This window comes from Halyomorpha halys, unplaced genomic scaffold (assembly GCF_000696795.3).
Source record: "Halyomorpha halys isolate HHAL.00 unplaced genomic scaffold, Hhal_1.1 Scaffold3.1, whole genome shotgun sequence".
In the NCBI taxonomy this organism is placed as follows: domain Eukaryota; kingdom Metazoa; phylum Arthropoda; class Insecta; order Hemiptera; family Pentatomidae; genus Halyomorpha; species Halyomorpha halys.
In genome coordinates, this window is record NW_027115249.1 from 882,138 (window position 1) to 899,175 (window position 17,038).

The following is a 17,038-nucleotide window of genomic DNA, read 5'->3' on the forward strand; positions in this document are numbered from 1 at the left end:
CCGAATTGGCCGAAACGTTGGACGTGTAAATGAAATAAATGTTTTGAGACTAATTTTGATAGTGCATTTGAATTATTTAGTAAAAAATTGCCAGTCTCAAGAAAGAATTTTAAGATTATAAATAAATAAAAATGATAGTTTAACAACAAAATAAATTTAGGCACTTCACGCACAGTTAATCAAATGGCTAATTAAATATTTCATTATAAAATTTAATTTTTTGAATGATTAAAATTATTTAATTCATATTAAAGTATATTATGGTCCTAAATCTGATTTAACCATCCAATGAATATTGTCACCAACAAGTTATACAACTTTGGGACTCTCCAACGACTACTAACACCAAATACCGATATTTCATTTTTGAACTTTCCATAAAATTTACAACTATTTTAAAACAAAATATCGATATTCTGATAAAATAATATCTGAATGCCGTTATTAAAGTTTCATATTGATATTAATAACAATTTCAAATGTCGAAATGGATATTAAATTATTTGAAACGAAATATTGATATTTCATTCTTGAACTTAAAATTAGTATTATTTTTAAACAAAATATCGATATATCTATAAAATAATGTCCGAATGTCGTTACTAAACTTCCAAATCAATATTAATATAAATTACAAATATTGAAATGGATATTAAATTATTAAATAAAATATCAATATTTCATTTTTTAACTTTCCATAAGATTTATTACTATTTTAAAACAAAATATGGATATTTCTATAAAATAATATCCGAATGTCTTTCAAAACTTCCATAACGATATTAATAACAACTTTGAATGTCGAAATGAATATTAAATTATTGAAAGAAAATTTCGATATTTCATTATTGAACTCTCTATAAAATTGACTACTATTTTAAAACAAAATATCGAAATTCCGATGAAATAATATCTGATTGTCATTACTAAACTTCCATGTCGATACTGATAAAAATTTCAAATGGAATGGATATTAAATTATTGAAACAAAATATTAATATTTCATTTTAAAAATTTCAAAGCTTTTAAACAAAATATCGATATTTAGATAAAATAATATGATTTTGTTGCTAATCTTCGATATCTATATTAACAACGATATTATCAAGTAATATATCAATATTTCATTTTAATTTTTTTTTTTTTTTAAAACAGAATATCGGTATTTCGATAAAATAATATCGGATTATTGTTGCTAATCTTCTGTCTGTTCTAAGAAACACTAGCAAAATAAGATTGGATTGATTGGTGTAGCGCATCTAGATGAGTTTGCCTGTGTGCAAAGGGAGAGCAGAGATGCGCATTAGCAAACGTTCCCCCACAAACTTCTCATTCTTTGGTCCTCCAAGTCTGTTCCAACAACCACTTCTGACTATCCAGAACTGTATCTGCAAAGAATTTGGGAGGGAAAACACGCAATAAGCGTTGTTCAGGCCACTTTTATTCCATTACCCCAATCCTATTAATTCTAAACTATTAATTCCAAACTTTACTCTTACCCCTATCGAACAGATCCGCTACCTTGAACAAACGATTAACCCGGAATCCTCAGACTGAAAAGACAGGAAACTGCACATCGATTTCGACAATTACAGCACTTACTAGACAAACGGTCCAAACATCCAATCCATTACTAAAGACTGATCTACATGACTGTAATAAGGCCAACCTTGATATAGGAACTTGAGCTTTGGAGCTCCACTAAACCTTCGAATTCAATCCTTACAATCCAAAATCCTTCGTAAAATCCTTAATGCTCCTTACTTTATCACAAATAAAATCATACATAAAAACCTTAATATTCCCTATGTACCCGATCTAGTCCGAACCAAATATCACTCCTTCCATTATAAACTCTGAAACCCCCTAGTTTCTAATCTTGCATCCTCTTCCATTCCTGTCAATCCTCCGAGGCGTCAGAAAAGAAGATGGCCACGAGACCAATTAATGTAAAATGTCATTAGAGTGCTACCAGTGGGTAGTTTATCGACACGCCTGTAACACTCCAATTTAGATCAGATTTACTAAATGTATTATAATGTACAGTTGTAAATAATAATAAATAAATATTTTTTAAAAATTCCAAACTCAACGTATTTCAACAGTGTAAGAACCTCTTAGTGAGCTGTTGCTAGTAGAGGTAATGGCTAACTACTGCAGTATAACCTCTTTGGATTGGAGATAACAGTGTGATGGTGATATTAGCTAGTGGAATGTGTTTTGTTTTTCTTATCTAGTGTACCAGTTTTTATTTTTACTTCCTTTTCACCTTAACAGTTTTGTGTTTATCAGAAAACATAGTGTGTATTTCACCTAATATATCAAACATAACACTGTTTGATATATTAGGTGAAATATTTATTGACAGTTACAGTAAAGCAGTAAATCCTTTATTTCAATTTATCATTTATCTGTTTTCACCCTCTACCAAACGCAATAGTTAATACCCAGATAAATTATCTCAAGAACTCAGCTTATTCTCGGCATAGTGTAAGGGTGTCCCTAGGACATCCAGGCTGTGGCCCCAATAAGCGTGCTCCGTACAGTTCCAGGAAGTCAGAAGTGGTGTTGGAACAGACAGAGGAGCAAAGAATATGGAGTTGGTAGTGGATTTTTTGCCACTGCTCTCTCCTCTCTCTTTGCCCACAGGCAAACTCATCTAGATGCGCTACACTAGTCAATCCAATCTGATTTTACTATTGTTTGACAAACGCTTAGAGGCACCTTCATGTTAACGAGACAGTATTCTTCGAAAATTCGAAACGTTACATCTTTACACACAATTAAGTAAATAATCTACTCTTATGATTTTTTTTTTTAAAGGGATCCATGATGGTGGATGAGATATGCAAAGCATTGTTTTCCTGAGATACTCGACTCGTCGTGAAGATTACCTTAATGGTGCGCATGTGCTCCTTCTTGGCGGCTCTGCTCTGACCACATAACCTCCTGTGGAGCCACATGAGGAAGTACCAGACGCTCTTCGGCGACGGGAGGACGTTGAACGGCGGAGGTACGGTACCACCCTCCTCGAAGTAGCTGATCCACAGCCTGCTCCGAGCGAACTTCCATTCTACGTCTGCGCGTTCCTGGAGGCAATGGTAAATTTAGAGATGAAGGAAAGAATGAAAATTATTTTAAATAACTCATTTACTAAATTGTCTCGATAATAGAGTTATATGAAGGCTCTCCTTACTCTATTTTTTATGATTAAATATTTTTAATACAAGTTTAAATACGAAAACCGGTGGCATCAGTCATTTGCTATTAATTAAAAATAACCTATCAACCCCAGTATCCCTTTAAGAATACATTGTGCCAAACACAAGAGCAATAGGTATTTGAAATGCAACTGCGCAATTATACCATATATACATATTAATAAATAATAGCAATAAAATAAATGATTAAATAATTAATTATAAACTAGAATAGATAAAAATAAAAATATATAAAACATCATAAATAAACATAGACGGATTACTGTTTTAAATAATAGAAAATAAGGAAATAACTAGGGGAAAAATTAAAATAAAGTAAATAAAATCTTGAACACAATCCTTGCTATATACAATATTGACATTCTTAATCCCGAATCCCTCATATGATGATCCCAACTGTGGATGACAGGGCAGAATTCCAGGATCTATTGAGGAGGATTAAAATTAATTTCAATAAATTCCACCAAATCATCTCTACGGTACACCTTAACCCTATGAGATCCAGCCTTTTGAAAATAATCCACTTATCCTCGTCGAACAGATCCACAACTTGGGAATATAGTCCAGATATATCTGGACAAATGACTAGCCTGGAATACTCAAACAAGACTGAAAATACAGGAAACTGCTCGTCGATTTTCACTGTTATAGCGCTTAATAGAACTAAATTTCCAAATAAGTATATATAAAAATCATTTACAAGAATATGATAAGGCCTGTTTGGTGTTCTTTTTTTTCATTTATTTATTGTTATTTACAACTGTATAACATATGATATAGAGACTTATGATGAGGTAGTGACTTGATACAACATGTGGAGAATCTATCCACTTATAGAACTCCAATAACATTTCTAGAGGAGAAGATCCCGAGGTCATCTTCTTTTCAGACGCCTAGGAGGATTATTAGGTAATGAAGGAGAAGCCAGGTTAGAAACAAGTGGATTTGGGTGGTTGGGAAGTTTATTATGGTAGGATTGGTATCTGGTTCTGGCCTAATCGGCAACATAGGGGACATTGAGGTCCTTATGGATGATTTGATTTGTGACAAAGTAAGGAGCATTAAGGATTTTACGAATGATTTTGGACTGTAGGATTGGATTCGAGAGGAATTAGATGGTTTAGTGGAGCCCCATAGCTCAACTCCGTATGTCCAAATAGGCCTTATAATAGTTATGTAGATCAGTCTTTTGTAATGGATTGGATGTTTGGACCGTTTGTCTAGTAAATATTGAAATAGTCGAAATTGACGAGCAGTTTCCTGTCCTTTTAGTCTTATATGAGGATTCCATGCCAGTCGTTCGTCGAGATGTAGTCCTAAGTAACGGATCTGTTCGACAGGAATAAGTTGGGTATTATTAAAGGATACAGTGTGGCAAGAGGTCATAGGTTTATGACGAAGAGTAAATGTGATTTGATACCACTTGTACAAAATACAAAATACCACTTGTTTGGTCTTACGGATTTGAGATTTGAGGCTCCACTAAAACATTACATTTCCCTCGAATAAAACACTTACAATAATAACCAAACAAAAAGTTCCTTACATTATCACATATAAAATTATAACACCGATCTAAGCCCACTTGTTTTTATCCTTGCTTCTTCTTCGATTCCTGATAATCCTCTTAGGTGTCTGAAATGAAGACTTCTAATCTAGAAATTTTATTGGAGTTCTATTAATAGGTAGATTCTCCACAAGACTGTTGTATATTTATTTGATGCAGTTGTAAATTTCAATATTAAAAGAAAATTTAAAAAAAATAATTATCAGAAAATATTGGTTTGTCATTATACATAAAATTGTGGTGACACCACCTGGTCTATACTGTAACCACTACAGCCACCAAAACCGTTACAAGCCGAAATGATGAACCTAGCTGCCGCAATGTGAACTATTACAGTCATCACACAGATATCGTGTATTGTTATATGTATTGTTTCTTGTAAATAATTCAACTTGACTTGTGTTTAATCATTTATAATATTTCTAATTGTATTATTGGAATCAATAACAATTCCAATAAAATCTTCTGATTCACTCTAAGCTGACTTCCTATACGTAGCATCTCTCGACCACAGAGTTGACTAAGCTCAAACTTGGCAAATTTCTTTATCTAAATTTTTCTTACACTAACCACTTTTTAGCGAACAACTCTATATAGCGGATAATATCATAATCCCAATAGCTTTCTGTTATAAAGAAGTCTAGCTGTATTGCTGAAAAGTATTATAGTTAAATTGTCTAAACAAATAACAGCGTAAAAAATTACTACAATTGTTTTTTATATAATCTTATGTAAACTCCCTATCCACTCAAACCCCCTAGTTTCTAACCTTCCATTTCTGACAATCCTCCGAGGCGCCTGAAAATAAGATGGCCATGAGACCAGCTAATGTGAAATGTAATTAGAGTGTTACCAATGGGTAGTTGCTCCACACGCCTGTAACACTCCATTTTAACTAAGATAAAATTTACTGAATGTATTATGTAATATACAGTTGTAAATTTCAATAAAGATATTTTTAAAAAATATATATTTGTCGAGACTGGTTTTATTATTTATATAAAAGAAATTGTCCATTGAAACTTCAAATGTCCAACGTTTCGTCCAACCTGGCTATCCTCAAGGTCAATTTTAACTGTAAATTAATGCCCAGGTCTAATAAAATTAGTTAAATTAAGCTATTTATGTCACTAATACACGACATTCTATCCATTCAATTCCGGAAGAATAAGAATTTAAAGTTTCAAAAAATCTTTGCATATTATCTGTATTTTATGTCTCAGATTTTCGTTTATTATTGTAAATATGTACATTAACAGAAATTGTATCATTTATTATTTTTAAATTTAATTGCATTTGATTTTTTATTCTTTTTGTTTATTATCAGAAGTCATCTTATTTTTTTGATACGACATGTGGTTTTATTGTATTTGTTCTATCATTATTTTATGTATTCGGTTAATTACTGTTGTTTATTTGTATCTTTTCAAATCCATTGTTTTATTTTATTTTAAAAAGTTTTGTAATTTTATCTTTACTCTAAGGCTCTGAAACCTAATTTTGACGCCTATATATTATTCTAAAGGGATCAATCCCAGAATAAATAAAGAATATTATTATTATAATTATTTCATTTATATATCAATAATTTTAATTGCAAATATTCTAAACACCAATATCACTCACTTATAAACAATATTATTTGTTATTAATTATTATAGTTGGTTATATGACTGTGTATTTATAGTTAAGATTACCCTTGAGGCCGAAACCTTGGGCGTTTAAATTATTATTTTTATAATAATATTTTATTATTGATAAAAAGACTTGAGACTTAGTTGAATTCGATTTATTTATTATTTGTTATCGTTCTTTACATATTATTTACTTAATTGATTCGTTGGATTCTTCTTTAATTAATTCTTATATCACTTAATTAGAAGATAACTTTAATTTACGTGTTAATTAGCAATTCTTATTATAGATTATTATTATAATTTTTTAATATAATATAGTTGTTTTTTCATACTCTACTAGGCATTGTTCGTATCAATTTCAGTTGGCTCTAAAGCCTGTAAAAAGCTGTACAATCTACAGTTGTAATTGAGCCACTACTCATATAATTGCTATCCTTTTTTACCCCAGATGGGAACGCCAATATCCCTTTCTTCCCGACCTAAAGAAATAAATCGCTTAGCAACCAATCGGGCCAAAAGCTCACACCAAAAGCACAGCTATACTTTGCCCAATTAATACGATTTTTCTTTCTATTTTATCAATAAAGAATATTGAATTTATTTTTTCTCTGTGTGTTACGAGTTTCTTTAACTACTTATTATCTTTTTTAGTAGTTTATTTCTGTGAGAGCTAGTTTACCTACAGTACAAGAGCCGGGAAGAAAAAAAGTCAGTTATTTCACCCATTATTTTTGATTACCAGATATTTTTGATTACTTTAATGAAAACTATGTATAATTAATAGTCAAAATAGAGATGAGTCTGCCAAGTATAGGTAGGGGGAATAAAAAATAGCGGCAGTATCAAATGTTAAAAAAAATCAATTTTTTAAATAGAGCTCCGATTTCTTTATAACTACCAACAAAAATAGAACATCTAAGAGAACATCATTTAAAGAAGAATAAATTTTCTGAAATATAAGCCCTAATAGAGCTATTTACGTCCAATAGTTCTCCAGATATAGACTTTTAAAAAGCAACATTTCATAAAAATGTACTGGAATATCAGTAGTTAGTGAATCTATTTTGAGAAATCTATATCTCAATAACCATTCGACGTACAGAAGTCTATTAGCACTCAAATTAAATCTAGTTTAATGAGCTATAAAGTAGTTTATGACCTTTACCTTCGTAGGAGTAGTAGTTTTCATGATATTTGCTCAAATAAATTGATTTATAGTTGTTCGGACAATAAGTTTGATTTACGAAAAACTTTATTTCAGAATCCATAAGACGTAGTGATGTTAAGTTAAGTCAGCACTTAATTTAAAGTTAGTTAAATTTACCATAAAATAGTTTATAACCTTTATCTTTGTATGAGTAGTAGTTTTATGATAATTGACAAAATAAATTCACAAAATGTTAATTTCGAGATACTCGTATAAAATGTTTGATTTTTGAAAAAATATATCTCTAGACCCATAAGACGCACATATGTCTGCCTACACTCAACATAAAGGAAATTTAACTGAGTATAAAGTAGTTTTGACACTTATATTCGTAGGGATAGTTGTTTTTATAATATTCACATATGAATATAAATTTGGCCAATGAAAATTTGTACGAACAAGTATAAATCAATTTATATTAGCAAATTTCATGAAAACTACTTCTCCTTCGAAAATAAACGTTATAAATCATACAATATAGCTCATTAAACTTGCTTTAATTTGAGATATAGAGTTTTCAAAATAAATTCACTGACTACTGGTCTTTCAGTACGATTCATACATTTTTATGAAATGTTGCATTTTAAAAAGCTATATCTCGAGAACATTTGATTGTGAATAGCTCTATTAGGACTTATATTTTAGGAAATTTACTCTACTTCAAATGTTTTCTTAGAATAAAAAATTGATTATTTTTAACATTTGAAACAGCCACCATGTTTTATTTCCCCTACATGTACTTGACAGACTCATCAATTTTGACTATTAATTATACATAGCTTCCATTAAAATAATCAAAAATTGGGGTGAGATAACTGCCTTTTTTCTCCTATTGGGCTCTTGTACTCATCAATTTTGACTTGTAATTATACACAGTTTTCATTAAAGTAATAAAAAATAGGGATGAAACAACTGCCTTATTTTTTTTTTCTTCTCCTCTTGGGCTCTTGTACAAATAGTATTAGGTATATTTCCTTCTTCTCTTTGGTTCATTCAAAATATAAGGCTTATTATACTCATTAGATAAATTATATATTATATAAAAAATATAATATTATCAAGAAAGTCTATTGAAACACACACAATTGGTAAAACTACATACTTGAGGTATAATGACTATCTATAAGTGACAGTTTACGTAATAAGTAAGTACTTTACTTTTACAGCTATCTGTAAAATTCCAAGGATTCGGATTCGAGCAGCAAATATTATTTTATGTAGCCGTGAGTCAGCCCTGTGGGTTCTGATACTCTCCTGCGCTTTGACCTAATCACTTTGCACAACCGTTGGTCAAGTAACAGTACTTCCTTGTACAGATTTTAATTTTAATTTCAACTTACATTAACCCTGAATTGTCCTTGCTGAGACCTCATTGCCCGGCTGTAGAGATGCGACATCGATAAAAAAACATCGATGTTTTTAAACAACTATTTCAGAAACATAAGGTCTGTTCAGACTATCACGCATTCTACGGCATGTCAGAAGTGGTTTTTGTAAATAAGAATCCGACATCGACTACAAAAAACATCGATGTTTTTAAAATATCGTTGCTTACAATACATTACTCAAAATACATCGATGTTTTTGAACAAGTATTTCAGAAACATGAAGTCTGTTCCAACGATCACGCATTCTACGGCCTGTCAGAAGTGGTTTTTGAAAATAAGAATCCGACATCGACTACAAAAAACATCGATGTTTTTAAAAATCGTTGCTTACAATACATTACCCAAAAAACATGGATGTTCTCAAATATCGTTGCATACATTGCCTTACCCAAAAAACATCGATGTTTTAAAATATTGATGTTAACAATACATTGCCAAAAAACATTGTTATTTTTTAGAACATCTATTTCAGAAACATAAGGTCTGTTCCGACCAGTCAGAAATGGTTGTTGGAACAAAGAATGTAACTAAAAAAAACATCGATGTTTTTCTAGTCGTAATTTATCTTTATTACGTCGTTAGCGTGATTGTTGGAGGTCTTTTTTTTTTCCCACCACATTGTTGATAGGAAATTGTTTATACCGTAAATTTTTTGTTTTTATTTAGTTACTTTTGGAAAAAATAATTAAAGATTGAGACAAATGTAAAACATCTAAAGTAAAACATCGATGTTAAAAAAACATCGTCATCGATGTCGCATCCCTACTTGGCTGTACATCAAAACTAGAAATCGTTTGAAACGTAACAATAACATTTTTTAAATCGAATAAATTTGCTTAAAATAATGGGAGTGAGTAGCTCAGTGGTAAGACATTGTGCTACGAACTGCAAGGACCCGAATTCGAATCCCGCTGTGGCAGACAATTATTTTCTGTTTCACTGTATCCGCGAGTCAGCCCTACGGATTCAGGAGCCCTCCGGGATCGGTCAGGCTCATAAAGTGGGTATATCTCCTCCCTGCACAACGGTTGGTGTAGTAACATAACTTACAAAGAACTGCCCCCCTTGTAGCGGTACAGATTAAATTTTTTAATTAGTTGTATAAAAATAAAATTTATCGTAGCATAAAAATAAAGGGTTTTATATGGCACTATCATATAATCGATATGTCAGAATAATATAATCGATTGAATAATAATTGTTCAGAAGTTTATTATTCGTTTGGAACAATAGCGACAATTTTTGGGTATTGGAAAACACTTAAGATTTTCTAACTAGCTTTAGAGCCTCTTAAACCTTTAGTAAAATCTTGTCTCGATGTCGTAAAACTGTGTGAGCCTGCAATTGCCGGCGGTTGTAAAATACACTGCAGATACCTCTTCCAATCTGCAGTGTATTTTACGATGCATCAAAACTACCTAAAACCTTTGACAATAACTTTGAAATACCTAAAAACATAAACAATTGTATTGAAACATCAAAATAATGGAAAATAACGTTGATCTATGCTTCGTTATTACTTTATAAACTAAATAGTAATTTTATATTTTTTTGGAAACAGATGGTTGAAGTAGATTGTAGGAAGATAGTCCAGGTGGCTTTCAATAAAGTTATCAAAATAATAAAAGAAAACTATTTATTGTTAATTAACGTTTCGCCCAACTTCGTCAGGGCTGTCTTGGTTCAAACAAGGATAACAACTTAAATGAATAATACTTAGTTTTTTTTTACTATTTTGGTACGTTTATTGATCGCTACTCGAACTATCTTCCTACTATATAATTTTATTTTAATTTGTAGATTAAAAATCTATCTACTAAATCTTCATAAATATATATATTTAAATTTTATAAATACAAATAATGAATTATACTGAAAACCTTGAATAATATTCTTAAGAATGTAATTAATTAAATTTAAGTAAGATAAACAATTTCTCACCAACCATATTAAAGATAGTACACCTCACATCAACAATACATTATATACTAGGGGTGGCCAACAAGTCGATCGCGAGGCTAATTTGGGCTGATCGTCCATCGCTCGCAATTTCTGGGGTGGAATCTCGTGCACCATGAACTTTGAAGGCATTGTAGAAGACATCACTGTCTAGCAATAGGTTCAGACATATTTCATATGGCTCAAAAGTTATTAATTATCCATGTTGTTTTAATTATCTTGAATGTGAGCTTTTGGTCCTTTAAATAAGTATTGCTGTTGTTTTTTACGTAGGTAGATAAGCCGTATATCTGTATTTCATTACGATGTGTACTCAGCTATTGATAGATCAGCAAGAAGTAAGTCATATTTTTCTTTCATGATACATTTTCCTGGCCCAAAAAATAAAAAAACAAACGCGAAAGAGAAATATTGAAATCAAATTATCCATACTCTGCACCTTTATAACAACTTTTTTATATTTACGAACTGGAGTACTATCAATGGGTAGATTCTCCACATGTTTGTATCATGACACTATGTCACTTACAGCAAATTTACTTGTTGTATACATGTTTATACAGTTAAAGATAACAATAAATACATTATTAAAAAAAAAAAAATATTTATGAACAAATTATACAAATTATGCATTACAGTTGATAAAATGCATTTTAAGTTACCAAAAATCTGTCTTGAAGTGTTGGAAAATCAAATTTATGAGGTATCGCATGTTCAGAATGCTGCTATCAAAAGTAGGGCCTGGAAATTTATTTTCTTCATGAGCCTATCTCTCGAAAACTTAATAAGTGACTTAAAAAATTGTTCTGACACATACATTACCTATCTACCTAGTACTAAGAGCCCGAAAAGAGAAAAAAGGCAGTTATTTCACTCCAATTTTTTATTACATAGTTGAAACAACTACTCTTTACAACTACCAACAACAATAGAAAACCTAAGAGATGAAGTACATTTAAAGTAGAGTAAATTTGCTAAAATATAAGCCCTAATAGATTTATTTACGTTCAATAGTTCTCGAAATATAGCTTTTTAAGAACCAACATTTCATAAAAATGTATGGAACGTACTGAAATATCAGTAGTTAGTGAATCTATTTTGAAAAATCTATATCTTAAAAACTATTATACGTACAGATGTATATTAACTTTCAAATTAAACCTAGTTTAATGAGCTATAAAATAGTTTATCTTCATAAGAGTAGTAGTTTTTATGATATTTGCTAAAATAAATTGATTTATTGTTGTTCGGACAAATTTTCATTTGCCAAAATTATATTCATATGTGAATATCATAAAAACTACTACCCTTACAAAGATAAGTGTCATAAACTATTTTATAGTAAGTTAAATTATCTTTATTTTGAGTGTTGGCAGACATATGTGCGTCTTATGGATTTAGAGATATATTTTTTGAAAAATCAAACATTATATAAGAACAACTAGATAATAACAGTTGGTGAATTTATTTTGTCAAATAACCAAAAAACTGCTACTCCTACAAAGATAAACGTTATAAACTATTTTATAGTAAATTTAACTAGCTTTAATTTGAGTGCTGACAGACATCTGTTCGTCTTATGGTTTCTGAAACGAAGTTTTTCATAAATCAAACTTATTGTCCGAACAACTATAAATCAATTTATTTTATCAAATATCATGAAAACTACTATGCCTACTAAGGTAAAGGTCATAAACTACTTTATAGTACATTTAACTAGCTGTAATTTGATTGGCAATAGACATCTGTACGTCACATAGTTTCTGAGATATAGATTTCTCAATAAAATTAATTAAACTACGGACATTTCAGTACATTTTTATGTAATTTAAGCCTTTTTAAAAGGCTATATCTCGAGAACTATTGGACATGAATAGCTCTATTAGGACTAATATTTCAGAAAATTTACTCTTCTTTAAATAAATGTTCTTTTACATTTTCGAATGTTGTTAGTAGTTTGTTAGATATAGAGCTCCGAATGAAAAATTAATGTTTTTTTTTTTCTGATTTGGAAACAGACACCATTTTTCTATTGTACGAGTAATTTATGTATTATTTTTCTAATTTTTTCTCTCTCCATATATATATATATATTTACACAAGACTGAAACGACAAGAAACTGGTCGTTGATTTTGATTGCTACAACTCTTACTTGACAAACGCCAATTTAACTTCCCATTATATACAAAAAATTAGTATGCACTACGATAATCAGAACAATTTGGACATATGGAATTGAGCTCTGGGGCTCCACCAAACCATCAAATTAAATTATTAAAATCCTTGATGCCTCATATTACGTTACAAATAAACTCATCCACAAAAACCTTAACATCCCATTCGTTGCAGATTTGTCCCAAAACAGATATGCGTCTTTTCATTTCAAACTCCTCACCCATTATTTCTTAATCTTTCATCCTCAACAATCCCTGATAATCCTCCAAGGTGTCTGAAAAGAAGATGGTCACGGGACCTTCTAATTTAAATTAATACTTGAAGTACCAGTAATGGGTGGTTCCTTTCCAATATTTTCAAGTAAAGGAAACATTCCACATATTTAGTTATTCTATTTATTATTTTGTACATTTGTAAATTATATTAAATAAATAAATAAAAAAAAGATATTTATTTTACTATAGTAAAATAAGTGAAGTTGACTCACAGAAATAAGCTGATAGGAGTGATTCATCATGGCTATCAGAAGGTTGAGGAGGACTACGATGTTGATAACAGAATATGTTCCGAACATCAGCATGCCCCAGAACCTGGTGAAAGTCTTGATGCCCGCCAGCTCGAAGTTGTCCAGGTCTATCAAGCCGAAGACAGCCCAGAACAGAGTCTGCGATGTCTCGAAGAGGCTAAGGGCAGATTAATAAGAAAACATAACTAATGTATATGAACGTAATGTATGCTATAGAAACGCACATGTGAGTATTTATGTTATAGGAGAACAAAACTCCTTAAAACATTATACAGAGAGAGAAATACTTTCGTCAACCATGCTGGCCAAATACATGGGGTTGCTACATTACACAGCATTCTAATCATTATATCATCGGACATATATAAATTACATATTTTTACATGAAATAATAAAGAAAGACAACTTTTTTTTTTTCACAGTTTTCTTTTACAATCAATTCCAGTCTATACACTAAATACAAAGATTTCAATTTATTCCTTTTTTCTTTCCCCTTCTTGTCCCTTCCATTTCACATTTTTTTATTTCATCTGATCGGCAAATTCACTCTCCCGAATTTCCCCTCTCAGATCCTCCCCAGTAACCCGCTAAACAAAGTCACTATTAGACAGCGATGTGAGATCAAACCAGAGAAAATACTAGTCACAGCAGTAGATCAGTTTACAGTAACAAAACGCTAACAGTAAAGGTATTCGTCGTATCTTCCATCAGAAGTTGAAGAAGATTTCGTAAAACATTTAAAGATCTTCTTGCCTCTGTACATTTAAAATAAGGAATTCAGGAATTGTCCAGGTGAACAAAATGCTCAAGTGATAAAAAACAATGTCACGTTAGGAGTGTACTGATAATACCATGCTTATAATAATCAGTGAAGAAGATGGGCGGGGGTCGCGGTAAGAAAAAAACACAAAAAACAAAAAAATATTTATTCGTGCCGACGTTTCGACCTAAATTTCAGATCTTTATCGGGAACTTCGGCAGAGATTCTTGGATTCGAAACTCTGTAGCCCAGGAAGAACGACTTGAAACAATATAGCAAGCGCTAAAAACGCCAATAGTAACGATATCCGTCGCAACTCACCACTGAGTTTAGCCAGAATCTCTTCCGGAGCTTCCCGATGAAGTCCTGAAATTCAGGTCGAAACGTCAGCACGAATAAATAATTTCTTTTTGCTGACCGCACCCCTCAACCAGCTTCCCCACTTATCAATCTACGGTCAACTATCTACACCTCGTTAATAATAATCATTTAAATTTGAAATAAATAATGATTTTCCATATCTTAAAACTGGAACTATAATTGAAGAAACAGATTAAATTTGATCAAAAAAATAGTTCAATTTAGAATAGAAGATATATAATAATATATGTAACTAAACTGGATTTAGTGAATGACACAATTCTCCCTTATTAAAATACAATAATTTATTTCATATCATCAACAACAACAACGTTTCGGGAGATTTCCCCCATCTTTAGGCTGCTAAAAAAAAATTCCAGGATTAACAGATAAAATTAAAAGGAAATTTATAGAATATGAACATAATTTGAAGTTTGGATTATATAATAATAATAAATTGGGTAGTTATCTGGATAATATGAATGACAAAGTTGAATTTAAAGATAAATTAAATGTTGTTTTTAAAGTAAATTGCCAGAATTGTGAAGGTTTATACATAGATGAAACATCTAAAAAATTAAAAACAAGAATTGATCAACATAAGATTAATTTTAAAAATATCAAAACTACAGCATTGCACACACATAGTATTAAATATAAACATCAATTTGATTTTAATAATCCAGAAATTTTAGATATAGTCAAGAATAGTAGGAATAGAAAAACAATTGAATCAGTACATATTACAAAAGACATTGACAAAGCAATCAATTATAAAACTGATACAAATACTTTAGGCACACATTATATGGATATTATAAATAAATTAGCGTTTTAGTTTTTATGTGGTTTTTTATATAATATAGAATTAATTCAGTCAAAGTGTTAATAATTATAAAAGAAAATATTTTTATAAAATAAATAGAATAGAAATGATTTTTGAAAAATTGTTAATTTTAGTTTTCATTGTTCATCTTTGTGGTAATGGAGGTAAGAGAAAATTATTTTATAGTCTATATAGTTGTTATCATAATGGAAGATAACCTTCAGGAAGGTAATTATTCTGCTAAAATGTATGACTAGTAACAAGTTTTTATTTATTAAATGACATTAATATTATTATATATTAGCAAGAATGACAATAAAGGAGAAAATGATATGCTATATGTAGGTTTTTGCTTTCAAGTAAATAGTTTATAAATATCTCTTAAGTATATATGATGATATATTAGTGTTGTTGTAAGCGCATGTTTATGGTTTTGTTGAATTTGTTTTTTAGCAACCTGAAGATAGGGGAAATCTCCCGAAACGTTGTTGTTGCTGATGATATGAAATAAATTATTGTATTTTAATAAGGAAGAATTGTGTCATTCACTAAATCCAGTTTAATTCCATAAGATTCTTCCAGTAAAGGATCATTAAGTTTATAATATATGTAATAGATTTGAACGTACTTGGCAAATCTCCTCCACACAATACAAGCGTCGGGATCGTTGTTATGACTTTTCTGGTCGAACGTTGTCGTCGCGTTTGGACACCTCTGCTTCTCCATATCGGCGTAGTACCACAGAAGTTGGTTCATACCTATTAAGTACCAAAAAAAAAAAAAAATATTTTTAAAAAATATAAATAAGTTAACATACAAGAAATAATTTTTTTTTTTAACTTTTTGAAAATCCGATAATAATTGTTGTTTTACACCTTTTCGTATTCCGTTCTTGGAAACTCTGATCTAGATAGTTAAACAGGAAGTTCATCAACTCTAGATCCTTAGTATCTCTGTTATATAGAGTAAGGGTGCACTAATTGAATAAGGGATTAAGTGCATTATTAATTATTAATTAATTATGTACATAATTAATTTTTTCAAAGAAAAAATCCTTAATCCTTTTCACTTCTGTTAATGTCCATTATCCTCTTAACCCTCTACGAATTATTACATTCGAATTAATTAAATCTTATCATCCTTTACATGTACTGCTAGATCACTATATAAATTGAGAGAAGTCAATTATTTGTATTTGTCGTCATTTTAAGGAATTAGTTCCATTAATAAAATATTTCATTATAAATTCTCCTAAAATTGATAATGAAATGAATATGGTCCGGGTGCGGTCAAGAAAAACTCAAATAGTAAAAATATACTAATTTAATGAGCCAACGTTTCGCCCCACGTTGCAGGGCTTCTTCAGGGCTAAAAAAGATACAAACACATAGTTACAATAGGAAAACAAAAA

At 30.4% G+C, this 17,038-nt stretch overlaps 1 protein-coding gene across 7 annotated transcripts in view; it reads right to left on the reverse strand.

Annotated features, from left to right (window-relative positions):
- The window catches only part of Trpgamma (Transient receptor potential cation channel gamma), a 980,713-nt gene that overhangs the window by 27,607 nt on the left and 936,068 nt on the right, over window positions 1-17,038 (reverse strand). For all 7 annotated transcript variants that reach the window (XM_067052323.1, XM_067052322.1, XM_014426027.3 and 4 more), the window contains 3 exons: window positions 16,256-16,385; window positions 13,643-13,838; window positions 2,895-3,089 (listed from right to left, as the gene is read on the reverse strand). In XM_067052323.1, the coding sequence (XP_066908424.1) occupies window positions 2,895-3,089; window positions 13,643-13,838; window positions 16,256-16,385 (521 nt within the window). The remainder of the gene's footprint in view (window positions 1-2,894; window positions 3,090-13,642; window positions 13,839-16,255; window positions 16,386-17,038) is intronic.